Source organism: Hyperolius riggenbachi, chromosome 3 (genome assembly GCF_040937935.1).
Source record: "Hyperolius riggenbachi isolate aHypRig1 chromosome 3, aHypRig1.pri, whole genome shotgun sequence".
NCBI classification, from domain to species: Eukaryota; Metazoa; Chordata; class Amphibia; order Anura; family Hyperoliidae; genus Hyperolius; species Hyperolius riggenbachi.
In genome coordinates, this window is record NC_090648.1 from 515,895,746 (window position 1) to 515,923,463 (window position 27,718).

Here is a 27,718-nt window from a genome sequence, read left to right on the forward strand (position 1 = left end):
TCATACTTCCCCATGTGGAAAGAACGTCATTGCGGAAATTGCTACTTTGACGATTCAGAGTTTGGTGATCACTATTTCGATTTAAATTCGATTTATCTTTCAGGCCTAGCCTGAAGCTCTCTCTGTGGTCACATGACAGTCAGCCTGGAGCTCTCACTGCGGTCACATGACAGTTAGCCTGGAGCTCTCACTGCGGTCACATGACAGTCAGCCTGGAGCTCTCACTGCGGTCACATGACAGTCAGCCTGGAGCTCTCACTGCGGTCACATGACAGTCAGCCTGGAGCTCTCTCTGTGGTCACATGACCCTCAGCCTGAAGCTCTCTCTGTGGTCACATGACCCTCATCCTGGAGCTCTCTCTGTGGTCACATGACCCTCAGCCTGGAGCTCTGTCTGTGGTCACATGACCCTCATCCTGGAGCTCTCTCTGTGGTCACATGACCCTCAGCCTGAAGCTTTCTCTGTGGTCACATGACAGTCAGCCTGGAGCTCTCTCTGTGGTCACATGACCCTCAGCCTGGAGCTCTCTCTGTGGTCACGATTGTCATCCTGAAGCTCTCTCTGTGGTCACATGACCCTCATCCTGGACCTCTCTCTGTGGTCACATGACCCTCAGCCTGAAGCTTTCTCTGTGGTCACATGACCCTCAGCCTGGAGCTCTCACTGCGGTCACATGATTGTCAGCATGAAGCTCTCTCTGTGGTCACATGACCCTCAGCCTGGAGCTCTCTCTGTGGTCCCATGACCCTCAGCCTGGAGCTCTCTCTGTGGTCACATGACAGTCAGCCTGGAGCTCTCTCTGTGGTCACATGACCGTCAACCCGGAACTCTCACTGCGGTCACATAACCCTCAGCCTGAAGCTCTCTCTGTGGTCACATGACCCTCAGCCTGAAGCTCTCTCTGTGGTCACATGACAGTCAGCCTGGAGCGCTCACTGTGGTCACATGACCCTCAGCCTGAAGCTCTCACTGTGGTCACATGACCCTCAGCCTGGAGCTCTCTCTGTGGTCACATGACAGTCAGCCTGGAGCTCTCTCTGTGGTCACATGACAGTCAGCCTGGAGCGCTCACTGTGGTCACATGACCCTCAGCCTGAAGCTCTCTCTGTGGTCACAAGATTGTCAGCCTGGAGCTCTCTCTGTGGTCACATGACCCTCAGCCTGAAGCTCTCTCTGTGGTCACATGACCCTCAGCCTGGAGCTCTCTCTGTGGTCACATGACCCTCAGCCTGGAGCTCTCTCTGTGGTCACAAGATTGTCAGCCTGAAGCGCTCTCTGTGGTCACATGACCAGTCTTACTTAGAACTCACCCACACCATCCCCCCCATTATAGAAGTTAATAATTCAATGGTATCAATTGCAACTCCGCCAGAGGAACTACAGTACAATTCACCTTCATAACCAATTATAGGCTAGAAATCGTACGTATGGCCAATACAAACATTCCTGACAGCAGGGGAACAGATACAAAGTCCAAAGGCCATAGTTACTCTGTATGGGAGCAGTAGATGCTCTTTGTTTGTTCAGCTTCCATACAGAGTAACTCTGACCTTTAGAAGAGTTTAATTCATTAATAATAACAATTTGTAAAGCCCTTTTCTCTCTTAGGGCTCAAAGCGCTGTATTAATGTGCACATACCTCTTGTGAGCTGAATCCATGAGACTTCCAATTCATTGGATGATCTCCATATAACAGAGACTCCGAGGACACCAGGTAAAACTGATGCAGCTGATGGAAAAAACTGGTGAGATTGATGTCATCGCAGGTGGCGAGGAGGCTGAAGATGCCGCTCAGCATGACCTCGCCCGCCTTCACTTTGGCATTGTAGAGAAATTTGTACTTATCGTTCCAGAGCTTCTTAATTTTGTTAAAAAAGCCCTGATTCTCCTTCATACACACGTCATCGTACTGGTGCCACTCTGAGCAAAAACAAAACACACACGTTAGTTTAAAGAACCACTATTGCGAAAACCGTAACATTTAACCACTTCAGGATTCGGCGTACGCTTAACTACGCCCCTGAATCCTGAAGTGGATGCCATGGATACGAGCGGCCGTTCCATGTCAGTTCACGGAGGGAGTCTCCGTGAACACCCTGCGAGCCGCCGATCGCAGCTCGCAGGGTAAATGTAAACACGCGGGGAAGATCTTCCCCGGTGTTTACATGTAAACGGCGCTGCTGCGCAGCAGCGCCGTGGCAGAGATCGGCGATCCCGGGCCTCTGATTGGCCGGGGACCGCTGGCACCTGATAGGCTGAAGCCTATCCTATCCGGCGCAGGACGGAGTTCCGTCCTGCGCCGCTCACAGTGGAGAGCGAGGGAGGGGAGGGGAAGGAGGCCAGGGAGCGCTGCGCAGGGGGGCTTTGAAGAGCCCCCCCCCCCGCAAGCGCATGCAGCCGGCGGCGATCAGACCCCCCCAGCAGGACATCCCCCTAGTGGGGAAAAAATGGGGGAAGTCTGATCGCCCTGGCTGCCAGCTGATCGGTGCTGCGGGCTGGAGAGCCCACGCAGCACCGATCAGCAAAAATACCCCCCTGGCACAGAAGTGGTTAAAAAACATGTAAACACATTCAAATAAGAAGTACATTTCCCCCAGAGTAACAGAGTAAAATGAGTTATCAATCACTTTTCTCCCACGTTGCTGTCACTTACAGAAGGTGGTAGAAATCTGACAGAACTGACAGGTTTTGGACTAGTCCATCTCTTCATGGGGGATTCTCAGCATGGTCGCTAATCTTTATAGAGACTCCCTGGAAAGGATTTATACAAAGATACTAGGCCAGCCTCCCTGCTCATTGTACACTTTTTTTCACAGTTGGACAGAGCAATGGCCCTTCACTAAATGCTTTTGAAAATGAAGAAAACCTCGGGAACCCGCCATGAGAAGATTGGCTACTCCAAAACCTGTCACTTCTGTCAGATTTCTAGTACCTACTATAAGTGACAGCAACATAGGAGAAAAGTCATTTATGGCTCATTTTAACATGGAAGAAATGTAGTTCCTATTTAAATGTGTTTACACGTTTTTTACATTTTAAGTTTTTTGTGATCGTGTTCCTTTCTACCGCTTACAGAGAGAGGATACAGGGGCTTATGTTTTTACGCCCAACCTGTCTGATCACAAAGCACAAATCAATTCCAACTATATAATGTTAAAGTATTTAAAGGAATACTGTAAGGGGGGGGGGGGGGGGGAGTTCAACTTACCCGGGGCTTCTAATGGTCCCCCGCAGACATCCTGTGCCCGCACAGCCACTCACCGATGCTCCGGTCCCCCCACGGACGTCCTGTGCCCGCCCAGCCACTCACCGATGCTCCACCCCTCCCGCAAACATCCTGTGCCCGCGCAGCCACTCACCGATGCTCCGCCTCCTGCAGACATCCTGTGCCCGCACAGCCACTCACCGATGCTCCACCCCCCTGCAGACATCCTGTGCCCGCCCAGCCACTCACCGATGCTCCGCCTCCTGCAGACATCCTGTGCCCGCCCAGCCACTCACTGATGCTCCGGTCCCCCGCAGACGTCCTGTGCCCGCGCAGCCACTCACCGATGCTCCGCCTCCTGCAGACATCCTGTGCCCGCGCAGCCACTCACTGATGCGCCACCTCCGGTTCACTTCTAGAATTTCAGACTTTAAAGTCAGAAAACCACTGCGCCTGCGTTGCCGTGTCTTCGCACCCACTGATGTCACCAGGAGCGTACTGCGCAGGCACAGACCATACTGGGCTTGTGCAATACACTCCTGGTGACATCAGTGGGAGCGAGGTCACGGCATCGCAGGCGCAGTGGTTTTCAGACTTTAAAGTCTGAAATTCCAGAAGTGAATGGGAGGCGGGGCCGGAGCATCGGGGAGTGGATGCGCGGGCTCATGATATCTGCGGGGGGCAGAGCATCGGTGAGCGGCTGCATGGGCACAGGATGTCTGCGGGGGACCATTAGAAGCCCAGGGTAAGCTCAACTCATTTTCCCCCGATCCCCCTACAGTATCCTTTAAAAGATTTAAGAGAAGCATACTTATAAAACTGTTTTATGTGTGGGGTGCTGTGAAAAGTTTCACAGCACCTTCCTCCGCCTTCAGTGTCCCCTGGGCCCCCGCTCTGCTCAGCTGAAATCGTCTGGGCGGGGAGGAAGTGGCAGTACTTTCTCCTCTCCGCCCATCCATAGTTCCGCCCCCCCAACTTGCTGTTGATTTTTCCTGGTATGTGTTACAGTACACAGCGTGTAGTGGTCTTGTGGTAATTTAGCTAGCAAAGACAGTGTACTAATAGCTGTATAAGTACAATATCTTTCCGAGCTAAATTATCACCGGACCACACACATTTCACTAAAAAATGTTGTTATATCTCCAGAAATAGGACAACATTTTGTTTCAGTGTGGAAGCCCAATTCATTATGGGAAAAAAATGATATATCTATCTCATGTCCTATTTCATGTAGGTTTTCTTGTCAAAAATCCTAAGTAAACCTAATGAGTGCAATATGTTTACAAAACTGCTTGGCAGTAGATGTTCACATTTACCACAAATCGGCTGGCAGGGAAAGGGTTAAAAGGCTATAAAGGGTTATAGGCTTTTTAATTGGCTACCCAATGAATGATCGCAGGTAATTGGACAATCTTCTTCTCCCCTCCATTTCAGCAAAGTGTTGATGTGATCCATGGAAACTGGCTCATATCAGGCACCTTTTCCAAAGTCCTGTTCGATTGGCAAGAGTCTCTGATTTGCTAGTGAGGATCATGTGCTAAAGCAAGATGTCATCACAGCAAATCAGAGCTTTGCAAATCAATCAGCTGATCATACAGATCACATGCGCTTAGGCCTGAGGCCCGCTAGAGCGGTTTGAGCTGCGATTTGAGCTTTCTAGCAATCGGCTGGGGATTCTCACAGTGCGAGGCTAATAGAAGCTTAATTAGGTGGATTTCACAGCCGCGATTTGCTGAAAACGTAATCACGTTGCCTGCAGTATTTTCGGACGGATTTTGTGGAAAGCTGGAGCCAAAACTGCACTACCTCAAAAACAAAAAAACGCTCAGTATTTCCTGGCAAAGTCGCGCTCAAGAGTGCTGGTGTTTTTGAGAATGATTTTTGATCTTTAGTGGGTTCCAGTGGTTCAGTATTTAAAAAAACAAAACATTTTATCGATTATTGTCCTTTTAAAGGGGAACTTCAGCCTAAACAAACATACTGTCATCAAGTTACATTAGTTATGTTAATTAGAATAGATAGGTAATACAATCTCTTACCCACCCTGTTTTAAAAGAACAGGCAAATGTTTGTGATTCATGGGGGCTGCCATCTTTGTCATGAGGGCAGCCATCTTTGTCATGGGGGCAGCCATCTTTTTGGTTGAAAGGAGGTGACAAGGAGCAGGAGACACAGTTCCAACTGTCCTGTGTCCTGATCACCCCTCCCAACTGCATGCACTAGGCTTCAAATGTCAAATTCAAAATGTAAAAAAAAAAAAAAAAAAAAAAAAAAAAAATTGCACCAAAACAGCAGAACGAGAACAACAAAATCAGAAATCCCATCAGGCTTTGCACAGCATCAGGGGAAAAAAGCCCGGGCAGTTTTCTTCTGTGCATCTAAAAATGAGGCTTGTATAAGAGAAACAAAGTTCTGATGCTGTGAAACTGTTAAAGAAACACAAAGCCTTTTCAGTGCTGCTGAGTCGATTTTTAGTCCGGAGGTTCACTTTAAGCTTAATTTCAAGGTAAGGCAAGTGAAATTCTGAGAAAATGTGAATGTGTCGGTACCAATATGGCGAAGCATAATACACATAATGGATTATATAAGAACACGGCACTGTGGCTGAAATGCATGGAGGTTGTAGAATACTCACCATTCCTGAAGACGCTATGGGAATGAATGCGGAGGCAGCGGTTGACAAAATTTTTTGCCACGTCAGTGTTATAAATGTACTCGTATTCTCCACTCTTGTCTTTTTGAATGACCATATATTTGTATGGGATAGACTTGTCTACATTATCCTTAGACAGGTAAGTGTGTCCTACATACAACAATCCATGGTCCTTGATTTCTCTTTCAAACAAAAAACAAAACACATATTTAGAATGGTATTTATATTTCCAAACTGTACATTTCTATTACTTAGGAAAATGCAGCTTTTCTGCACCTGTTTGCACCCGTGCACGCTTGCAGGACTTCACTAGGGCTGCCCCCACTCTCTGGAACTCGTTCCCAACAGCCATCTGACTTGCCCACACATTTTAATACCTTCAAATGAGCTCTCAAGACTCACATTTTCATGCTCACGTACCCCCCTGCACCAGCACCATAATACGCCCTGCTGGGCACCCTCTCACCAGATGCACCTATTGTCTCCACCCCCACCCTTTAGATTGGAAGCCTCTGGCAGGGCCCTCCCCCCAGTGTTTCCAACTGGATCATGCAATCTTAAGGTCCGTACACACGCCGGACTGGAGGCAACGACGGGTCCGTCGTCACCTCCCGCTGGGTGGGCGTTCCAACGACAGTCCGGCGTGTGTACGCACTGTCGGCGGACTGATACGGCCGTTTCTGAGCGATCCGCCGGGCGTGATCCTGTGTTGTTTTGAGTTTCCTATATGTCCTACCTTGTATGTTACCCCATTTATCTATTGTGCAGCGCTGCGTAATATGTTGGCGCTTTATAAATACAATAAATAATAATAATAATGAATGCTGTTACAGAAAAACAAAACAAAAAAATAAAACTGCACTTCCAATCATCTTGCAAAAACGTTTAAGGGTTTCAAAAAGGAAGGATTTGGCTGCAGGTTGTCGATGAACAAGCAGACTGCTGTACACACAGATGCAGTCCCCTCTCAGGCAACCCTAAGGGCTCATTCACTCTATGAGCGTTTGTGATTTTTTTTTTTTTTTTAAGTGCTGCTGATTTTTTGTAAATCACTCATTGTGCAGCATGGTAGCCTAGTAGTTAGCACTCTAGCCTTGCAGCGCTGGGTCACGGGTTCAAATCCCAGCCACGTCAACATCTGCAAGGAGTTTGTATGTTCTCCCCGTGTCTGCGTGGGTTTTCTCTGGGCACTCCGGTTTCCTCCCACATCCCAACATATGACTATGGTAGGATTAGATTGTGAGCCCCTCTGAGGGACAGTTAGTGACAAGACAATATATTTTGTACAGCGCTACATAAGATGATAGCGCTATATAAATACTTAAAGGGCCGATATGACGTAAAATTTAAAATATGTGCAAACAGACAAATAAGAAGTACGTTTTCCCAGAGTAAAATGAGCCATAAATTACTTTTCTCCTATGTTGCGGTCACTAACAGTAGGCAGTAGAAATCTGACAGAAGTGACAAGTTTTGGACTAATCCATCTCTTCATAGGGGATTCTCAGCAAGGCTTTTATTCTTTATAAACATATTCCCTATAATGGATTCAAACAATAATGCTGGTCAGTTTCCCTGCTCACTACACAGTTTTTGGCAGCTGGACGGAGCAACTGCCATTCACTAAGTGCTATTGAAAATAAATAAATCCCTGAGGATCCCCTATGAGAAGATGGGCTAGTCCAAAACCAGTCACTTCTGTCAGATTTCTGCTACCTACTGTAAGTGACAGCAACATAGGAGAAAAGTCATTTATGGCTCATTTTACTCTGGAAAAAATGTACGGTACTTTTCCATTAGCCGGGCGCATCCGCTAGTTGGCGCCAATTACATTAATAGTCACGTTAACAAACGTGTACCTTTTACATTAAGCCGGTGGCAATGTAACAGATGAAGCTGCTGGCTTCGGCTCTCGCTCTCCTCCCCCTTGCCGCTCTCCTATACAACACTGGCAGCTGGCGGAGACATGCGTGTCCCCCCAGAGTCGTTCATCGCAAGAAACAAGCAGAGCGGGGAGGCTGCAGACATTGCTTCTGACAGCACCCGCTCTGCAAGAACGAATGGCAGGATTCCCCTGCCACGACGAACGACTCTGGGGGGACACAGGCAAGGGGGAGGAGAGCAAGAGCCGAAGCCGGCGGCTTCATCTGTTACATTGCCGCCGGCTTCATGTAAAAGGTACACTTTTGTTAATGTGACTATTAATGTAATTAGCGCCACCTAGCGGATGCGCCCGGCTAATGGAAAAGTACCAAATGTACTTCTTATTTGTAAGGAATTACAGCCTTATTTGTACATATTTTAAATTTTACAATGTTTTGCCATAGTGCCCCTTTACATAAATAAGTAATACTAAATAAAGCCCTTGTGCAATGATTTCCTAGGAGAGTGTTCACATTTGAGCATTGTGATTTATTTCCAATCGCAAACACGAATCCATTTTCTGAGCATTTTGGCTCAATGCAAGGTATAGGGAAATCCCAAAATGCTTGAAATAGCGCTTTGTATAGCGATTTCCCCAGCTCTTTTATAAATAAATACATTGTATTTATTCATTTCCAGGTCAAAGAGTTCACTTCCTGAGTAACGTCAGGAAGTGTCTAAATTAATTGTGCTTTTCTAAGAGCAAGGCGCAGGGAAAAGTGCTTTGAAAAGTGCTCTATAAATCACTATGCGCCTGCAAGAGAGATTTATAATGTGAACAAGGACTAAAACAGAAAAGTTTTACTCCCCTGGAGCTTCTATCAGTCCCTAGAAGTCTCTCTGTCCCGCGCCAAAGTTCCGCTGTTCCCCAGTCTGTTGCTGCCCTCTCTGCGTAAGATTGTATCCCGCGAATGGGTCATGGTTTTCTGTGCATGCGCCCCTCTCGTGATAGCGCTGCCATAGCCAGGAGCGGTCTGTGCTTGTGCAGTTCAAGGTTTGTGGATTCCTCAAGCGCAGGGCGCCTGGCCACGGGAGTGCGATCACGCAGGAAGGAGCCCCAGGTGACACCCGTGGTATACAGAGCTTGGCTTACGGAAAATGTTACAGTGAACGTAGCGTTCTTGCCTAAACAAACATACTGTCATTAAGTTACATTACTTATGTTAATTAAAATAGATAGTTAATATCATCTCCTACCCACCCTGTTTTAAAAGAACAGGCAAAGGTTTGTAATTGTTGGCTGATGGTGTAATGGTTAAGGGCTCTGCCTCTGACACAGGAGACCAGGGTTCGAATCTCGGCTCTGCCTGTTCAGTAAGCCAGCACTAATTCAGTAGGAGACCTTTGGCAAGTCTCCCTTACACTGCTACTGCCAATAGAGCGCGCCCTAGTGGCTGCTGCTCTGCTCTGGCGCTTTGAGTCCGCAAGGAGAAAAGCGCAATATAAATGTTATTTGTCTTGTCTTGTCTAATTTCATGGGGGCAGCCATCTTTTTTGTTGAAAGGAGGTGACAGAAAGCATGAGACACAGGTCAAACTGTCCTGTGTCCTGAGCACCTCTCCCAGCTGCTAGGCAACGAGAACAACAACAACAGAAATACCATCATGCTTTGCACAGCATCAGGGGAAAAATGCCCGGGCAGTTTTTTTTGATGGGGTGGAGCTTAGCTTCTAAGCAGCTAAAAATGAGGCTTGGGTAAGAAAAACAAAGTTCTGATGCTGTGAACCTGTTAAAGAAACACCGAGCCTTTTCAGTGCTGCTGAGTAGATTTTTAGTCTGGAGGTTCACTTTAACAAGAGGGAAAGAAAGAAACATTAAAATGTCATATCTTACTCTGAATAGTGCATTTCACAGATCACATCCTTCCAGGGCTTAAAGCCTTTAATATTTCCAGCTTTAACCACAACCTTATCTTCTGCAGGCTTCAAATTAAAATGCTTAGACACAATGACGTGAAAATACACAGTGACAAGGCTTGCTGGATCCCGTTCTCTGGAAAACAGAAAGGACATCAACTCAGTACCTTGAAGGAGCAATACTAAATAAGATAAATATATATACACACATACACAGTGTTCTCCCCAGAATTTTTTTCCAGCCGGGTGGCATGGAAAATTAGCGGGGCGAGATGAGAGAATGCAGGGCTGGTACTTCTGTGCGCAACTCTGCTTACAGCAGAGGAGGAGGTGAGCCAATGACAACCAGGTACTCACCAAAACTAGACGGGTGGAGCACCTGGCTAAAAGAGCCTGGGGAGAACAGTGTGTGTGCGTTTGCGCGCGTGTACGTGTGTGCGTGTGTTTATCTCACACAAAAAAGCAGCAAAAAAACAAAAAGTCATTAAAGGAATACTGAGGTGACAGGGTTAGACAGACATGTGCATGTACAGTGCTAAACATAGAAAAAAACTATACTGCATTCCTTCCCCCCCCCCCCCCATTTCCCTAGTGTAAGCCTCACTCATAAGGAATTACAGCCATAAAACACTTCCCAGGCACTAAAATGGCTTCTGAGAGCAGGAAAGGGATAAAAAGGGTCAGTGGTACAATGGTTCTTAGATTTGAGCTCTGGCATACTTCCATGAAGGTGTCATTGAGCAGAGACAATGCAACAGTAAAAACTTAAAAGGTAGATTTCAATAAAAAATAAAACTGTGGGATATGTACAAGACAAGAAGTCTTTTTTAGGAAAAGGATGATACATACAATTGTGTATCTCAGTTTATTTTCACCTTGGTATTCCTCTTAAGGGTAACTGAAACGAGAGAGTTATGGAGGCTGCCATATTTATTGCAATACCAGTTGCCTGGCTGTCCTGCTGATCCTCTGCCTCTAATATTTTCAGCCATAGAACGTAAACAAGCAGGCAGCAGATCAGGTGTTTCCATATCCCTCTCACTTAAGTTGTCCTTTAAAGTGAACCGGAGGCTAGAGGGATATGGAGGCTGCTCGGGGTAGTCGCCGGAGGCTGTATGCAGAGCAATGTGCACAGCGTGCATTTCTATATACCTCCCAGGGGATCCCGACGTCGGCCGCCATTCCTCTTCCTCACCTCCGGGTTCCTGCTTCCTGCCTCTGCTTCCTGCTGGTGAGATCGCTGGCTGTCATCATGACGAAAACCGTCAATCTCTCTTTATAGTTGCAGCGCCACCCGGAGGATGGAGGCCTAACTGCAGCGCTGGATCCCAGGGAAGTGAGTGATTGCAGAACTGCTGCAGATCTCCCGGGCAGCATGATTTTTTTCAGGTTTTACAGTCTGAAAGGGTGCAAAAAAATTGCACCGCTTTTAGACCCTAAAATCCGGAAAGAATCCTAACGCCGAGGGGGTTAAGGGGCCAGAGCCTCGCTGTCCGCAAGAGGTTAAAGGGAATCTGAAGTGAAAATAAACTTATGAGAAAATGGCCAATATGCAATATCCAATAATTTTTCAGCACTTCATAATTGAAAAAGCACCAAAAAGAAGGCTTAAAAGGAGTCATCAGGGCAAAATTAATAAAATAAGTGCTACTTACCGGGGGCTTCCTCCAGCCCCAAGCTCCCAGCACGTCCCTCACCGCAGCTCTGCCTGCGCAGTCCGCTCCGGCCCACGTGGCAGTGATTGACAGCGCCGCTCGCACAGGCGCAGTACAGGCCGACCTGGAGGTCGCTCTGACGTCATCGCCGGGGACGGAGCTGCGGCAAACGGCTGTGAGCATAGCTGCGGCGAGGGACATGCTGGGATCTTGGGGCTGGACGAATCCCCCGGGAAGTAGCACTTATTTTATTCATTTTGCCATGATGAATCCTTTAAAAAGGTATGATCAAAATTATTTGGAGCATATACTTGCTTTGCAAGGGTTTAAAAGGCATTTTATGACAAGTCGTGAAAATATATCTTAGGAGAAATCTCAGGAGAAGACGTTAATTGCATATGGGCCAATTAATTGTATGTGTAGTACTGCTAAGAAATAGAACATTAATAGCAAAGGAAAGAGTTTCATATTGTTTCCAGTATAGTCAGGCCTCATTCTCAGTGGGACGCTGTGTTGTAATGCGATGTTAAAGGTAATACTGTAGGGGGGCTTCTAATGGTCCCCCGCAGACATCCTGTGCCCGCGCAGCCACTCCCCGATGCTCTGGCCCCGCCTCCGGTTCACTTCTGGAATTTCTGACGTTAAAGTCAGAAAACCACTGCGCCTGCGCAGCTGCATCCTAAAGTCAGAAATTCCAGAAGTGAAACGGAGGCGGGGCCAGAGCATCGGTGAGTGGCTGCACGGGCACAGGATGTCTGCGGGGGACCATTAGAAGCCCCGGGTAACTTCAACTCATTTTCCCACGACCCCCCTACAGTATCCCTTTAAAGTTCAGCATTACACAACACAATGTTATGCATTACGCAACACACACACACACACACACACACACACACAAAAAAAAAGAGTGGAAATGGACATTATTGCAGCATTACCGTCGCATGCAGTAGGTACAGTGAAGCATAAAGGCAATGAAGAGTATGCTTTCCTGTATCTGGTAACGTGTTCGCTTAGCGGTAACAAGCAAGCAGTGCGTTTCCATAATGATACAATGCGACGCTAACGCCGTGAGCGACCCATGGGACTAGCATTGCAGTCCGGTAAGCTGCGTTATAAGACCTTATAATGCAGCTCCGCTACGTCCCACTGTGAATGCAGCCAGAGAGTTAAGAGACTTCAGTTGTTATCGAGGCAAGAGAGCTTCTCTGAGCTCTTCACTAATTAGCTACAGTGCTGCTTTCTGATGCACTTATGCTTCAACAAAACAGTAAGACAGCTTCAGATAAGGTTTTACTGCAGGGAAGTTCAAAGGGTCATTAGCTCTGCTCTGTTTTATAGTTTAAAATACAGAATGTGGTTTGTAATTGCATACATGACAGAATGATGCAATGTAAAGCTATATAACTGGAGATAAAAATATGAGACTCTTTTCTTTGCTACGAATGTTCTATTTATTATGCACGCTATACATACAATTCATTATATCATAAGGATTTTTTTCGCTTCATGGTCACTTAAAGGGTTCTTTTTATTATTATTTATGATGGATTCTATTATTAATGGCACCATAGACCACATACCGTGCCTCTTGCTGCTTGGCCTTACTTCTGGTCAATGTTTCATTCTGTAAGAAATAATATTAGATACAAAAAAAGCAAGTGAGTTGGTGACACATTATTCTTCACACCGCACAGAAGGTGACAACCACAATGACATCAGTGGAGCTGGAAGAGATTTAACAAAAACAGCAACATTTCAAATCTGCTTCTTCAGCAAAGCTTATATTAACCACTTCACCACTGAGGGGTTTTACCCCTTCAGCACCAGAGCAATTTTCACCTTTCAGCGCTCCTTCCATTCATTCGTCTATAACTTTATCATTACTTATCACAATGAAATGAACTACATCTTGTTTTTTTTGCCACCAATTAGGCTTTCTTTAAAGAGAACCCGAGGCGGGGTTCTTACATCGCAATCCCCATATAGAGGCTGGGTCTGCCTATAGAGCCCAGCCTCTGTTGCTATGTAGCTTCCTCCAAAGCCCCCCTGCGCGCTGTTAGACCCCATTAATCACAGCTGCGCTGTCGACACGCAGCATGTCGCAGCCGGCTGTGTTTCTCTCACTAATGCCAGTCTCCGCTCTCCCCCCCGCTCCCCCCGCCTCCTGAATCACTCCAGTCCCCACCCCTTCCCTCCCCGCTGATTGGAGGGAAGGGACGCGGGGGGGCGGTGACCGGAGCGATGCAGGAGGCGGGGGAAGCGTTTTATGGGGTCTGAGCGCGCAGGGGGGGCTTTGGGGGAAGCTAAATAGCAACAGAGGATGGGCTCTATAGGCAGACCCAGCCTCTGTATGGGGATTGCGATGTACGTTCTCTTTAAGTGGGACATTATGCCAAGAATTATTTTATTCTAAATGTGTTTTACTGGGAAAATAGGAAAACATTTGGGGAAAAAAATCATTTTTCAGTTTTTGGCCATTATAGTTTTTAAAGAGACTCTGTAACAACAAAAACCTCCCCTGGGGGGTACTCACCTCGGGTGGGGGAAGCCTCCGGATCCTAATGAGGCTTCCCACGCTGTCCTCTGTCCCACGGGGGTCTCGCTGCAGCCCTCCGAACAGCCGGCGACTGTGCCGACTGTCACTTCAATATTTACCTTTGCTGGCTCCAGCGGGGGCGCTGTGGCGGCTTTCGGCACGGAAATAGACGGAAATACCCGATCTCCGTCGGGTCCGCTCTACTGCGCAGGCGCCGGAAACTTGCGCCTGCGCAGTAGAGCAGACCCGACGGCGATCGGGTATTTCCGCCTACTTCGGCGCCGAGAGGCATCAGAGCGCCTGCGCAGGAGCCAGGAAGGTAAATATTGCGTCACGGCTGTACGGAGGGCTACAGCGAGACCCCCGAGGGACGCAGGACGGCGTGGGAAGCCTCATTAGGATCCTGAGGCTTCCCCCACCCGAGGTGAGTACCCCCCAGGGGCCGTTTTGTCGTTACAGTTCCTCTTTAAAGGGACTCCGAGCAGTGCCTGTGGATATGCCTTTAAGCATACCCACAACTAATTATATCCTCACACCTACCAGCATGATGTTTGTAATTATATCCCCCTGGGTTCCTGATATTTCATTGCATTGTGCTGAATGGAGCTGCCGACACTGGGGAAAGTGTCGTCCTGTGTAATACAATGCTGGACTCCAAAAAGTTCATAAACTATGGAAATATGCATATTATTTTAAAGCTCTCTTTCTCCTTTTTTCATAGATATATAAACCGCCGCCCTACGCCTTTTAGTTTTCGCTATTTTTGCGATCAAAATTGCAGGGGTCGCGATTTCGAACGAGAAAATAGCGAAAACTAAAAGGCGTAGGGCGGCGGTTTATATATCATTGGAAAGAGGAGAAAGAGAGCTTCAAAATGATATGCATCTTTCCACAGTTACTGCACTGCTTGGAGTCCCTTTAAATAATGCATGCTACTGTAATTAAAACCCATGAAATGTATTTGCCCATTTGTCCCGGTTATTACACAGTTTAAATTATGTCCTTATCACAATGTTTAGCGCCAATATTTTATTTGGAAATAAAGGTGCATTTTTTCAGTTTTGCATCCATCCCTAATTACAAGCCCATAATTTATAAAGTAACAGTGTTATACCCTCTTGATATAAATATTTAAAGATTTCAGTCCCTAAGGTAACTATTTATGTTTTTTTTTTTATTATTGTAATTTTTTTTTAAAAAAAATTATTAAAAAAAAAAAAAATTGGTAACAATTAGGGAGTGTGGGAGTTAATTTATATTGTAAAATAATGTATTTGTATAGGAAAAATGTTTTTTGGTGTAGTTTTACTTTTTGGCCACAGTAACTTTTTGTGAATGCGTCCTGTAAGTGTACAAGGTACGCTTACAGGAAGTTCAGGGAGGCTGGGAAACTTTTTTTTTTTTTCACAATGATTGCACTGCTTCTCATAGAAGCAGCCGATCATTGCTGGGGAGCAGAGATCAACGAACGGGAATGTTTTTTCCCGTTCATTGATCTCCGGGCGAGCGGCCGGCGGCATGCATGAGTGCGGGAGCATGCGCACGTGTGAGCGGGAGCGCGGACAGTGGCGGGGGAGGGAGGGTTGCGTATATCTACGCTCTGGGCGGGGAACTGAAGTCCAAAGGAGCGTAGATATACTGTACCCGGGCGGCGAAGTGGTTAAATTACTGGTATTATAATTATACACTTTACTCTGTAGTATTGATAGAGCCAGCTAAAATAAAAGCAATTTTCTGTTTGTTTTTGTATTCATATCTTGACTTGAGACGTCCATAACTAAATCTTCTGACAGTACCTAGCCATCCATAGGTAATCGTTTGCTTTCAGTTGCTCTACCAAGCCCTGGAATGCTACAGGAGTGTCTCTATGCTCAAAATGACTACAGCTGATTACACTTGGAAGGCAGTAAGCCTGGTGTGACAGCAAACACAAAAAGCAAGTATGGTAAATTAGCATCGCACTACGCAGATTTCCTCCTCCAGGAAAGCTTATTGTAAGTTATGCGCTTAATTCATTTACCTGAGATTCCTTGTCTTTATCTTTCGGATCGCCTTTTGCTGAGCTTTGCTTTTGATCTTCCTGTTTACTTTTATTTAAATTTTGTTTTTGCCTTTTTTCATCAATTTTCTAGAGAAAAAAAAAACAAAGGAAAAATGGTATAGTTACAGTATAGGGAGATAGGGAGTTTAGTTGCCCCAGTATGGCTAGTATAGTTGCCCCAGTATAGCCAGTATAGTGCCCCAGTATAGCCAGTATAGTGCCCCATGTAGCCAGTATAGTGCTCCAGTATAGCCAGTATAGTGCTCCAGTATAGTGCCCCAGTATAGCTAGTATAGTGCCCAGTATAGTGCCCAGTACAGCCAGTATGGTGCCCCAGTATAGCTAGTATAGTGCCCAGTACAGCCAGTATAGCTAGTATAGTGCCCAGTACAGCCAGTATAGTGCCCCAGTATAGCTAGTATAGTGCCCAGTACAGCGAGTATGGTGCCCAGTACAGTGCCCCAGTACAGCCAGTATAGTGCCCCAGTATAGCTAGTACAGTGCCCAGTACAGCCAGTATAGTGCCCCAGTATAGCTAGTACAGTGCCAAGTACAGCCAGTATAGTGCCCCAGTATAGCCAGTATAGTGCCCCAGTATAGCTAGTATTTTGCCCCAGTATAGCTAGTATTTTGCCCCAGTATAGCGCCCCAGTATGGCTAGTATAGTTCCCCAGTATGGCGCCCCAGTATAGCTAGGTGAGTGCCCAGTGTACCGCCCTAGTATGGGTGGGTGTGTAGGTAGTGCCCCTCTCCCCAAACGGCCGCGCGCCTGTTACCTTATGAGGGGCGGCCGCTTCCTTCCTTATAGTCCCCCAGGCGCCGCTCTCCTCTTATCGGCAGCATCTTACAGCAGCGCGTATTGCGACTGCTGTAAGGAGGGAAGGAAGCGCGTCACCGGTTCCCATGGTAATGGCAATGCATATCGTCGCTACAGGAAGCCGCTGATGCGATTCCTTCCCTTCCTTACAGCAGTTGCAATACGCGCTGCTGTAAGATGCTGCCGATAAGAGGAGAGCGGCGCCTGGGGGACTATAAGGAAGGAAGCGGCCGTCGCTCATAAGGTAACAGGAGCGGTGGCCGCGGGGGGAGGGGCGAGAGGCCAGACACGCCGCGGCCCGGTAGGAGACTGCCAACAGACCGGCAGTGGGTCGCGGCCCGGTGGTTGGGGACCCCTGATTTAAGGGATCGCTCACATCTAGGGCGTTTTTGGACTTTATTCAAGCACAGGCGATTTTCAAAATCGCCCATAAAACGCTTGTGCAATGAATCTCTATCAGAAGGTTCACATCAGCGCGTTTCGTGCCTTCACCATTTTTGGAGCGATTTTGTTCTAATGGAAGGTATAGGAAGAGCGCTAAGTGCTCACAAAATCGCTTTGTGCAGCGATTACATTTGCGTTAAGAAAAAAATACAATGTATTTTCCGGATCAAAGAGTTCATTTCCTGACTTGCGTCAGGGAGTGAATAAAAAAAAATAAATAAAAATAAAAAAATCGCTATGCAAAAGCTCTTTAGAAAAGCGCTTCACAAAAAAAAAAATTGCACACAAAATTTAAAAACACTTGTGTTTGCGATTTCGATTATAGATGTGAACAGAGCCTTAGGGCTAGTCCACACTACGTTCGGAAACGTATCCGTGGCTGTGTTTTTCAGCCCTGATGAAAAACGGAGTCCCAGATACTAATGTTAAAAATAGCAGCCGTCCTCACCCAAGAAAAAAACCGATCCGTCTGCGTTTGCGGAGACCCGTTCTCAAAACCTGAACGGAAGGTCCGGAATTGCTGCATTTTTACGGACCACGGATACACGCAGGGGTAGTGAAAAGCAATGGGAAAACGCAACGCCATCTCCACAGGCAAAATAGCACCCAAAACGGATGAAAAAACGGATAGCCTGAACTTTATTATTGGCCCAAAAAAATCCTCCCACTACCTTCCTAATGACAGAGACGTTTTCTGTCCGTGTTTTGGGGTAAAAAACTGAACGGAAACTGATGCAAAACTGATAGACTTTTTATGAAAACGGATCAGTTTGCGGTCTGGTGTTACTTCCCCTGATCCCGGACTGCAGCGTCCGTCCTGCAACCGTGCCAAGTGTGGACTTAGCCTAAATGCTGCAGCTGCTATATTTGATTGGTCCATTTCAAAGCTGTATAAAAATGCTGAAAATTAGAAAATACATTTATAACCACTTGAAATTATTAGTATCTAATCGACCTCACCCCCAGTAGTATAGTACATTACTACTACAATAACTATCAATAAGATTGATTTTTTCCTCCCTCCCCCCCCCCCCGAAGACGGGTCACACCCTACTGCGCATGTCTGAGCGCCATGTCTCGCAGTATGGAGCAGTCTGTCCTCAGTAGCACTCGGGCTATGGGGACAGAAAGCAGTATTTGAGCAAACTGCTCTGCTTCCTCCAGCCCCATGGGCACAGTGGCTTTCCTCGCCGTCCTCTTCGCCACAAGTCTCAGGCGTCTGCGCATGCGAGGCCGCGCGTGCCCCCGTCGCCTGGAGCATTCTGCGCCTGCGCAATACTATTGTGCAGGCGCAGAATGCTACACGGGACAGGAGCGTGATTGAGTGGTGCACAGCAGAGCCACACAAGTGCAGAAGGCCACAATTGCCCGGATTACCGGGAATCATAGCGGCGGAACAGAGGGACCGAGGAGGACGGTGAGGAAAGCCACAGTACTTATGGGGCTGGAGGAAGGCCCAGGTAAGTATAAATAAGAGCTAGTGAACCATCTCAGGTTCACTTTACCATTCTGTAGCAGTCAGATTTTTGCCACTACTGTCTGACCACCCCCCACTACACTGTTGAAAAAGTGCTGCAATTTGCAACAAAAAGGAACATTTACAATATTGATAGAATGGTTTATTTTGCATACCTCTGATTTAGCATTGTTCGTTTTATCATCTTCCGGCTGTGCTGCGTTTTCATCATTCTGGTTTAGGTCTACCTCCATTGCTTGGTCATCTTCTGTTGTTTGGGAGTCAGTAGAAGACGTAGTGGGGCCTTCAGTATTACCTTCCTCGGTTGTCTTGTCTTGGTCATTTCCGTTGTGCAGATCAGCCTCAGATTCATGTGCAGGTTGTTCAGCATTTTGACCAGACTTCTCCTTTATGCCACGCCTTGTTAATATTTCACTGGTTGTACTTCCACTGGTGTCGTTACTGGTGCTCAGAGCCTCTTTCTCATTGGTCTTCTCCTCCTTAGACAATTCCCCTTTGGACACAGTTACAGTGTCCTGGTCAGGAGTTCTCTTTTCTCTGTCTTGGTCCATGTGCTTGATGCCTTCCCGCTCTTTTCCCGGCTTTGCCTTCTCCTTTTTGCTGGTGGCACTTTCAGCTTCTTCCTCCCGATGAACATTTTGATTTTTATCTAGCTCTCTCCGCTTATTTTGAGGTTTGGAGGTAGTCTCACTTTTTCTCTTAACGGCAGTGGTCTCTTCTACATTATCAGCACTGATCGTCTCCTTCTCAGAAATCTGTAAATCACTCAGATTATTGCGGTTTTTCTCATTTTCACACTCCATGTCTATTGGTTGACGGATGGCTATCGTACCTTGTGAAGTAACCTGAGTGGCCGTTACATTCTTATCACCTTCTGATAATTCGATATCATGTACCTTCTCCTTGACCAGTTCCTGGTTCTGGCTATCTTCTGCCGGTTTGCTAACAGTATCAGGACCGCGTTCCGTCTCATTCGCGATGCCAAGTCTCGGTGTGTCATCTTCGAGATGGTCTCCAGAGCTCTTCTGGAAAGTGGAGTGGACACTTTGTGGTGGAGTGTTACCAGGTTTCCCTTCATCTGGTGCATGGACATCCGGACCTTCTTCTGCTATCACTGTGTCAGGCAGTTTGTCCTCCTCGTTGTCACTGTCACAGTCATTGTCTTCTTCATCATTGCAGACTTCCAGACTAGACGGAAGTGACATTAATGAGTTGGTGGAATCGGATTCACTGCTGGTCCTCTTTTTGCCTTTTTTATTCCGGTTTCTCTTCTGTAGTATAAAAATATAAATGGTAAGTATTACTAAAAACTGGTAAAAATAAGGTTTCCTACTCTCCCTCCCCCCACCTACAGTTGCCATCTTAGATTTAATAGGAATAGCATTTTAAACCAGGATTGAACTTTATCACAATCAGTAGCAGATACCGCCTTTCCCACCAGAAATCTTTATCTCACTATAGAACAAACAACAAGAACAATTACGATTTCTTGATCCATGTACTATTTTTTTACTTCTCATTTTCCAATGTATTGATTTCTCCCCTGCTACTTTCCTTCACTTCAGTTCCTTATCTGCCAACCACATGTAGTCCTTAAGGTGGCCACACACGATACAATAAAATGATCTGATTTTACGGCAATTCGATAAAAACGATCGGATCTCCCGAAAAAATCCTAGTTCCTCTGAATCTGTCCATTAGCCTGTGTTTAGATGGACTCTCAATAAACATTAAACATGCCATGCTTAGTTGATTTCCCCGCTAGCTCCTCCGCATCTTCAAACAGGAACCTAAAGGGTTAAAGGTCTAAAGGGCTGCAGGGGAATTCTCTTCTGTGCCGGCTCTCTGCTCTGCTGCCTGGGGAGAAGGGGGGGGGGGGGTAGAGAAGCTTGTCCTTGTCCCTCCCTAGAAGGTATCAGAGCCTATTAGAGGGACTTGTATGAGAGGGAGGCTGTTCCTATTGGCTCCCTGCTTCTGTCAGTCACTTAGTTTCCCTGATTGCTAGAGGTAATTACCAAACACCTCACTTGGCTTTACCGCATGCTCTCAATCTTCATGAATTGACATTTTCCTAAATGATCGGTAAAATCAGCTGTTTTCTGCATTACCGCATGCGGTAATGCTTTATGGATCAGGGCCAATGTGTGGAGGGGGAGATGTTGGTGCTACATGAATATGTAATAATAATAATAGTCATGAAGGCTCCACCTGTAAATGTAAGGCGTGTAAGGCTTGAGGGCACATTGGCATCATGCTGGACAGGGGTGCAGCTAAGGTTTTTGTGGCCCCAAGCGGACTGTAGGAAGTGGCCCTAGCCGCTGCAAAAAGTGGGTGTGGCTATCCTGCATAAGTGGGCGTGGCCATGACATGTGGGTGGAGCTGGAGGGCGGATTGGGGCGGGGCTGTTTGCGGGGAAAATGGATGTGGGGGTGATTGAGGCGCGCGCAGATGGGTTTGGCCATGACATTGTATGGGCGGAGCTTAACTTTAGCACAGCAAATATAGCCAACTATGACCATTAAATAATAAATGCAGCAACAGTTACCCCAGACACCAGAAAATAAAAACGCAATTTGTGCAACATCTCAACAGAAAACAAACAGAATTTGGGCCACATTTGAGCAGATATCAAACGCAATTAGGGCACATTTTCAGCAGAAATCAAACGCAATTTGGGCACATTTAAAGCAGAAATCAAATGCAATTAGGGCACATTTTCAGCAGAAATCAAACGCAATTAGGGCACATTTTCAGCAGAAATCAAACGCAATTTGGGCACATTTTCAGCAGAAATCAAACGCAATTAGGGAACAGTTCAGCAGAAATCGAACGCAATTAGGGCCACATTTTCAGCAGAAATCAAACACAATTAGGGCACAGTTCAGCAGAAATCAAACGCAATTAGGGCACATTTTCAGCAGATATCAAACGCAATTAGGGCCACATTTTCAGCAGATATCAAACGCAATTAGGGCCACATTTTCAGCAGAAATCAAACACAATTAGGGCACAGTTCAGCAGAAATCAAACGCAATTAGGGCACATTTTCAGCAGATATCAAACGCAATTAGGGCCACATTTTCAGCAGAAATCAAACACAATTAGGGCACAGTTCAGCAGAAATCAAACGCAATTAGGGCACATTTTCAGCAGATATCAAACGCAATTAGGGCACATTTTCAGCAGATATCAAACGCAATTAGGGCCACATTTTCAGCAGATATCAAACGCAATTAGGGCCACATTTTCAGCAGAAATCAAACACAATTAGGGCACAGTTCAGCAGAAATCAAACGCAATTAGGGCACATTTTCAGCAGATATCAAACGCAATTAGGGCCACATTTTCAGCAGAAATCAAACACAATTAGGGCACAGTTCAGCAGAAATCAAACGCAATTAGGGCACATTTTCAGCAGATATCAAACGCAATTTGGGCACATTTTCAGCAGATATCAAACGCAATTTGGGCACATTTTCAGCAGATATCAAACGCAATTAGGGCCACATTTTCAGCAGATATCAAACGCAATTAGGGCCACATTTTCAGCAGATATCGAACGCAATTAGGGCCACATTTTCAGCAGATATCAAACGCAATTAGGGCCACATTTTCAGCAGAAATCAAACACAATTAGGGCACAGTTCAGCAGAAATCGAACGCAATTAGGGCACATTTTCAGCAGATATCAAACGCAATTAGGGCCACATTTTCAGCAGATATCGAACGCAATTAGGGCCACATTTTCAGCAGATATCAAACGCAATTAGGGCCACATTTTCAGCAGAAATCAAACACAATTAGGGCACAGTTCAGCAGAAATCAAACACAATTAGGGCACAGTTCAGCAGAAATAAACGCAATTAGGGCACATTTTCAGCAGAAATCAAACGCAATTTGGGCACATTTTCAGCAGATATCAAACACAATTAGGGCCACATTTTCAGCAGAAATCAAACACAATTAGGGAACAGTTCAGCAGAAATCAAACACAATTAGGGCACATTTTCAGCAGAAATCAAACACAATTAGGGCACAGTTCAGCAGATATCAAACACAATTAGGGCACATTCTCAGCAGAAATCAAACACAATTAGGGAACAGTTCAGCAGATATCAAACACAAGTAGGGAACAGTTCAGCAGATATCAAACACAAGTAGGGAACAGTTCAGCAGATATCAAACACAATTAGGGAACAGTTCAGCAGATATCAAACACAAGTAGGGAACAGTTCAGCAGATATCAAACACAAGTAGGGAACAGTTCAGCAGATATCAAACACAAGTAGGGAACAGTTCAGCAGATATCAAACACAAGTAGGGAACAGTTCAGCAGATATCAAACACAAGTAGGGAACAGTTCAGCAGATATCAAACACAAGTAGGGAACAGTTCAGCAGATATCAAACACAATTAGGGCACATTCTCAGCAGAAATCAAACACAATTAGGGCACATTTTCAAAGCTGCAAAAAGAAAAGAATTTACTCACCTGGCACTGACAGAAGTCTTCTCTCCCCGTCTCCTCTCCTGGCCGGCTCCTCAGGCGCTCAGTTCCCACGGAGCTCCCTCCCTCCTCCAATCTCCCGCCCGCGCTGATTGAATCAGGGCTACGGGAAGATGGCCACCCGAAGCCCTGTACTGGAGGCATATAAATAGTCTCCAGAGCAGGGCTTCGGCGGCGGCCATCTTCCCGTAGCCCTGCCCTGCTCTGCTCTGCCAGCCCCGCAGGGCTGCGGGGAAACAGTGACGTCACGCCGACGTCACTGAGCCGCCGAGGCCCCTACGATCTTGAGGCCCCAAGCGACCGCTTGGTTCGCTTTATGCCTCGCGGCGCCCCTGATGCTGGACTACGAGGAGATTGTGCTGTAGTGTAAGGCTTGAGGGCACATTGGCATCACGCTGGACTACGAGGAGATCATGATGTAGTGTAATGCTTGAGGGCACATTGGTATCACGCTGGACTACGAGGAGATTATGATGTAGTGTAAGGCTTGAGGGCACATTGGTATCACGCTGGACTACGAGGAGATCGTGCTGTAGTGTAAGGCTTGAGGGCACATTGGCATCACGCTGGACTACAAGTAGATCATGATGTAGTGTAAGGCTTGAGGGCACATTGGCATCCCGCCGGACTACGAGGAGATCATGCTGTAGTGTAAGGCTTGAGGGCACATTGGCATCACGCTGGACTACGAGGAGATCATGATGTAGTGTAAGGCTTGAGGGCACATTGGCATCATGCTGGACTATGAGGAGATCGTGCTGTAGTGTAAGGCTTGAGGGCACATTGGCATCACGCTGGACTATGAGGAGATCATGATGTAGTGTAAGGCTTGAGGGCACATTGGCATCACGCTGGACTACGAGGAGATCATGATGTAGTGTAAGGCTTGAGGGCACATTGGCATCACGCTGGACTACGAGGAGATCATGATGTAGTGTAAGGCTTGAGGGCACATTGGCATCACGCTGGACTACGAGGAGATCATGATGTAGTGTAATGCTTGAGGGCACATTGGCATCACGCTGGACTACGAGGAGATCATGATGTAGTGTAAGGCTTGAGGGCACATTGGCATCATGCTGGACTACGAGGAGATCATGATGTAGTGTAAGGCTTGAGGGCACATTGGCATCACGCTGGACTACGAGGAGATCATGATGTAGTGTAAGGCTTGAGGGCACATTGGCATCATGCTGGACTATGAGGAAATCATGATGTAGTGTAAGGCTTGAGGGCACATTGGCATCATGCTGGACTACGAGGAGATCATGATGTAGTGTAAGGCTTGAGGGCACATTGGCATCATGCTGGACTACGAGGAGATCATGCTGTAGTGTAAGGCTTGAGGGCACATTGGCATCACGCTGGACTACGAGGAGATCATGCTGTAGTGTAAGGCTTGAGGGCACATTGGCATCACGCTGGACTACGAGGAGATCATGATGTAGTGTAAGGCTTGAGGGCACATTGGCATCACGCTGGACTACGAGGAGATCATGATGTAGTGTAAGGCTTGAGGGCACATTGGCATCACGCTGGACTACGAGGAGATCATGATGTAGTGTAATGCTTGAGGGCACATTGGTATCACGCTGGACTACGAGAAGATCGTGCTGTAGTGTAAGGCTTGAGGGCACATTGGCATCACGCTGGACTACGAGGAGATCATGATGTAGTGTAAGGCTTGAGGGCACATTGGCATCATGCTGGACTACGAGAGGATCGTGCTGTAGTGTAAGGCTTGAGGGCACATTGGCATCATGCTGGACTATGAGGAGATCATGATGTAGTGTAAGGCTTGAGGGCACATTGGCATCACGCTGGACTACGAGGAGATTATGATGTAGTGTAAGGCTTGAGGGCACATTGGCATCACGCTGGACTACGAGGAGATCATGATGTAGTGTAAGGCTTGAGGGCACATTGGCATCACGCTGGACTACGAGGAGATCATGATGTAGTGTAAGGCTTGAGGGCACATTGGCATCATGCTGGACTACGAGGAGATCATGATGTAGTGTAAGGCTTGAGGGCACATTGGCATCATGCTGGACTATGAGGAGATCATGATGTAGTGTAAGGCTTGAGGGCACATTGGCATCATGCTGGACTATGAGGAGATCATGATGTAGTGTAAGGCTTGAGGGCACATTGGCATCACGCTGGACTACGAGGAGATCATGATGTAGTGTAAGGCTTGAGGGCACATTGGCATCCCGCCGGACTACGAGGAGATCATGATGTAGTGTAAGGCTTGAGGGCACATTGGCATCCCGCCGGACTACGAGGAGATCATGATGTAGTGTAAGGCTTGAGGGCACATTGGCATCATGCTGGACTACGAGGAGATCATGATGTAGTGTAAGGCTTGAGGGCACATTGGCATCACGCTGGACTACGAGGAGATCATGATGTAGTGTAAGGCTTGAGGGCACATTGGCATCACGCTGGACTACGAGGAGATCATGCTGTAGTGTAAGGCTTGAGGGCACATTGGCATCATGCTGGACTACGAGGAGATCATGATGTAGTGTAAGGCTTGAGGGCACATTGGCATCACGCTGGACTACGAGGAGATCATGATGTAGTGTAAGGCTTGAGGGCACATTGGCATCATGCTGGACTACGAGGAGATCGTGCTGTAGTGTAAGGCTTGAGGGCACATTGGCATCATGCTGGACTACGAGGAGATCATGATGTAGTGTAAGGCTTGAGGGCACATTGGCATCACGCTGGACTACGAGGAGATCATGATGTAGTGTAAGGCTTGAGGGCACATTGGCATCACGCTGGACTACGAGGAGATCATGATGTAGTGTAAGGCTTGAGGGCACATTGGTATCACGCTGGACTACGAGGAGATCATGATGTAGTGTAAGGCTTGAGGGCACATTGGCATCACGCTGGACTACGAGGAGATCATGATGTAGTGTAAGGCTTGAGGGCACATTGGCATCATGCTGGACTACGAGGAGATCGTGCTGTAGTGTAAGGCTTGAGGGCACATTGGCATCACGCTGGACTACGAGGAGATCATGATGTAGTGTAAGGCTTGAGGGCACATTGGCATCATGCTGGACTACGAGGAGATCATGATGTAGTGTAAGGCTTGAGGGCACATTGGCATCATGCTGGACTATGAGGAGATCATGATGTAGTGTAAGGCTTGAGGGCACATTGGCATCATGCTGGACTATGAGGTGATCATGATGTAGTGTAAGGCTTGAGGGCACATTGGCATCACGCTGGACTACGAGGAGATCATGATGTAGTGTAAGGCTTGAGGGCACATTGGCATCACGCTGGACTACGAGGAGATCATGATGTAGTGTAAGGCTTGAGGGCACATTGGCATCACGCTGGACTACGAGGAGATCATGATGTAGTGTAAGGCTTGAGGGCACATTGGCATCACGCTGGACTACGAGGAGATCATGATGTAGTGTAAGGCTTGAGGGCACATTGGCATCATGCTGGACTACGAGGAGATCATGATGTAGTGTAAGGCTTGAGGGCACATTGGCATCACGCTGGACTACGAGGAGATCATGATGTAGTGTAAGGCTTGAGGGCACATTGGCATCACGCTGGACTACGAGGAGATCATGATGTAGTGTAAGGCTTGAGGGCACATTGGCATCACGCTGGACTACGAGGAGATCATGATGTAGTGTAAGGCTTGAGGGCACATTGGCATCACGCTGGACTACGAGGAGATCATGATGTAGTGTAAGGCTTGAGGGCACATTGGCATCACGCTGGACTACGAGGAGATCATGATGTAGTGTAAGGCTTGAGGGCACATTGGCATCACGCTGGACTACGAGGAGATCATGATGTAGTGTAAGGCTTGAGGGCACATTGGCATCACGCTGGACTACGAGGAGATCATGATGTAGTGTAAGGCTTGAGGGCACATTGGCATCACGCTGGACTACGAGGAGATCATGATGTAGTGTAAGGCTTGAGGGCACATTGGCATCACGCTGGACTACGAGGAGATTATGATGTATCTTGTAAGACAGGAGCAATAATGACAAAAACAAATACTCCACAACACACTGAGTGCCAAGCTTCACAGAGCTAAATGTCAAGTTATATTAAGCACCCCTAATTATATGTACACTAATTATTGGTGTGGATAGTTGCTCCAGGCTCTTTGGCAATTACACTGAATAGCACGTGTTACGCAGATACAATGTCATACAAAATCAACCATAGATACAGCAGGTTAGTTATGTACAGGATTGAAGTTTCCATACAGTCAGACGTCAGTGTAAAGTGATCATGAAGAGACAGGAGGCGATAAACATGCGTCTGTACAGTCCCAACACTGCATACAACTAGTGTTCCTTCCCCCCTCACTGTAAGGGTTAAAAATTCAGGGCTCTAATGGTGGTCAAACGTCTACCGATTTTGCAGCCTGAACGACCATCCGGTTCGATAATTGTTGCTGCAACAAGTCCACCCAAATGATGTTTCGATCAAATTTGGGCTGAAATCGTTTCAAAACATCAAATGGAAAATTTCGGTCACACAGGCTTGGCTCGGACGCGCAGTGGTTATGGCAAGCAATATCGCGGCAACCGAAGTAGATGACCAAT

General features: G+C 46.9%; 1 protein-coding gene across 1 annotated transcript in view; it reads right to left on the minus strand.

Annotated features, from left to right (window-relative positions):
* LOC137564492 (E3 ubiquitin-protein ligase RNF213-like) overlaps positions 1–27,718 on the minus strand; it is a 299,702-nt gene that overhangs the window by 206,942 nt on the left and 65,042 nt on the right. The window contains 6 exon segments of the mRNA XM_068278410.1: positions 1,641–1,921; positions 5,842–6,041; positions 9,616–9,774; positions 12,874–12,917; positions 15,850–15,957; positions 18,764–19,879. Of these exon segments, the coding sequence (XP_068134511.1) occupies positions 1,641–1,921; positions 5,842–6,041; positions 9,616–9,774; positions 12,874–12,917; positions 15,850–15,957; positions 18,764–19,879 (1,908 nt within the window).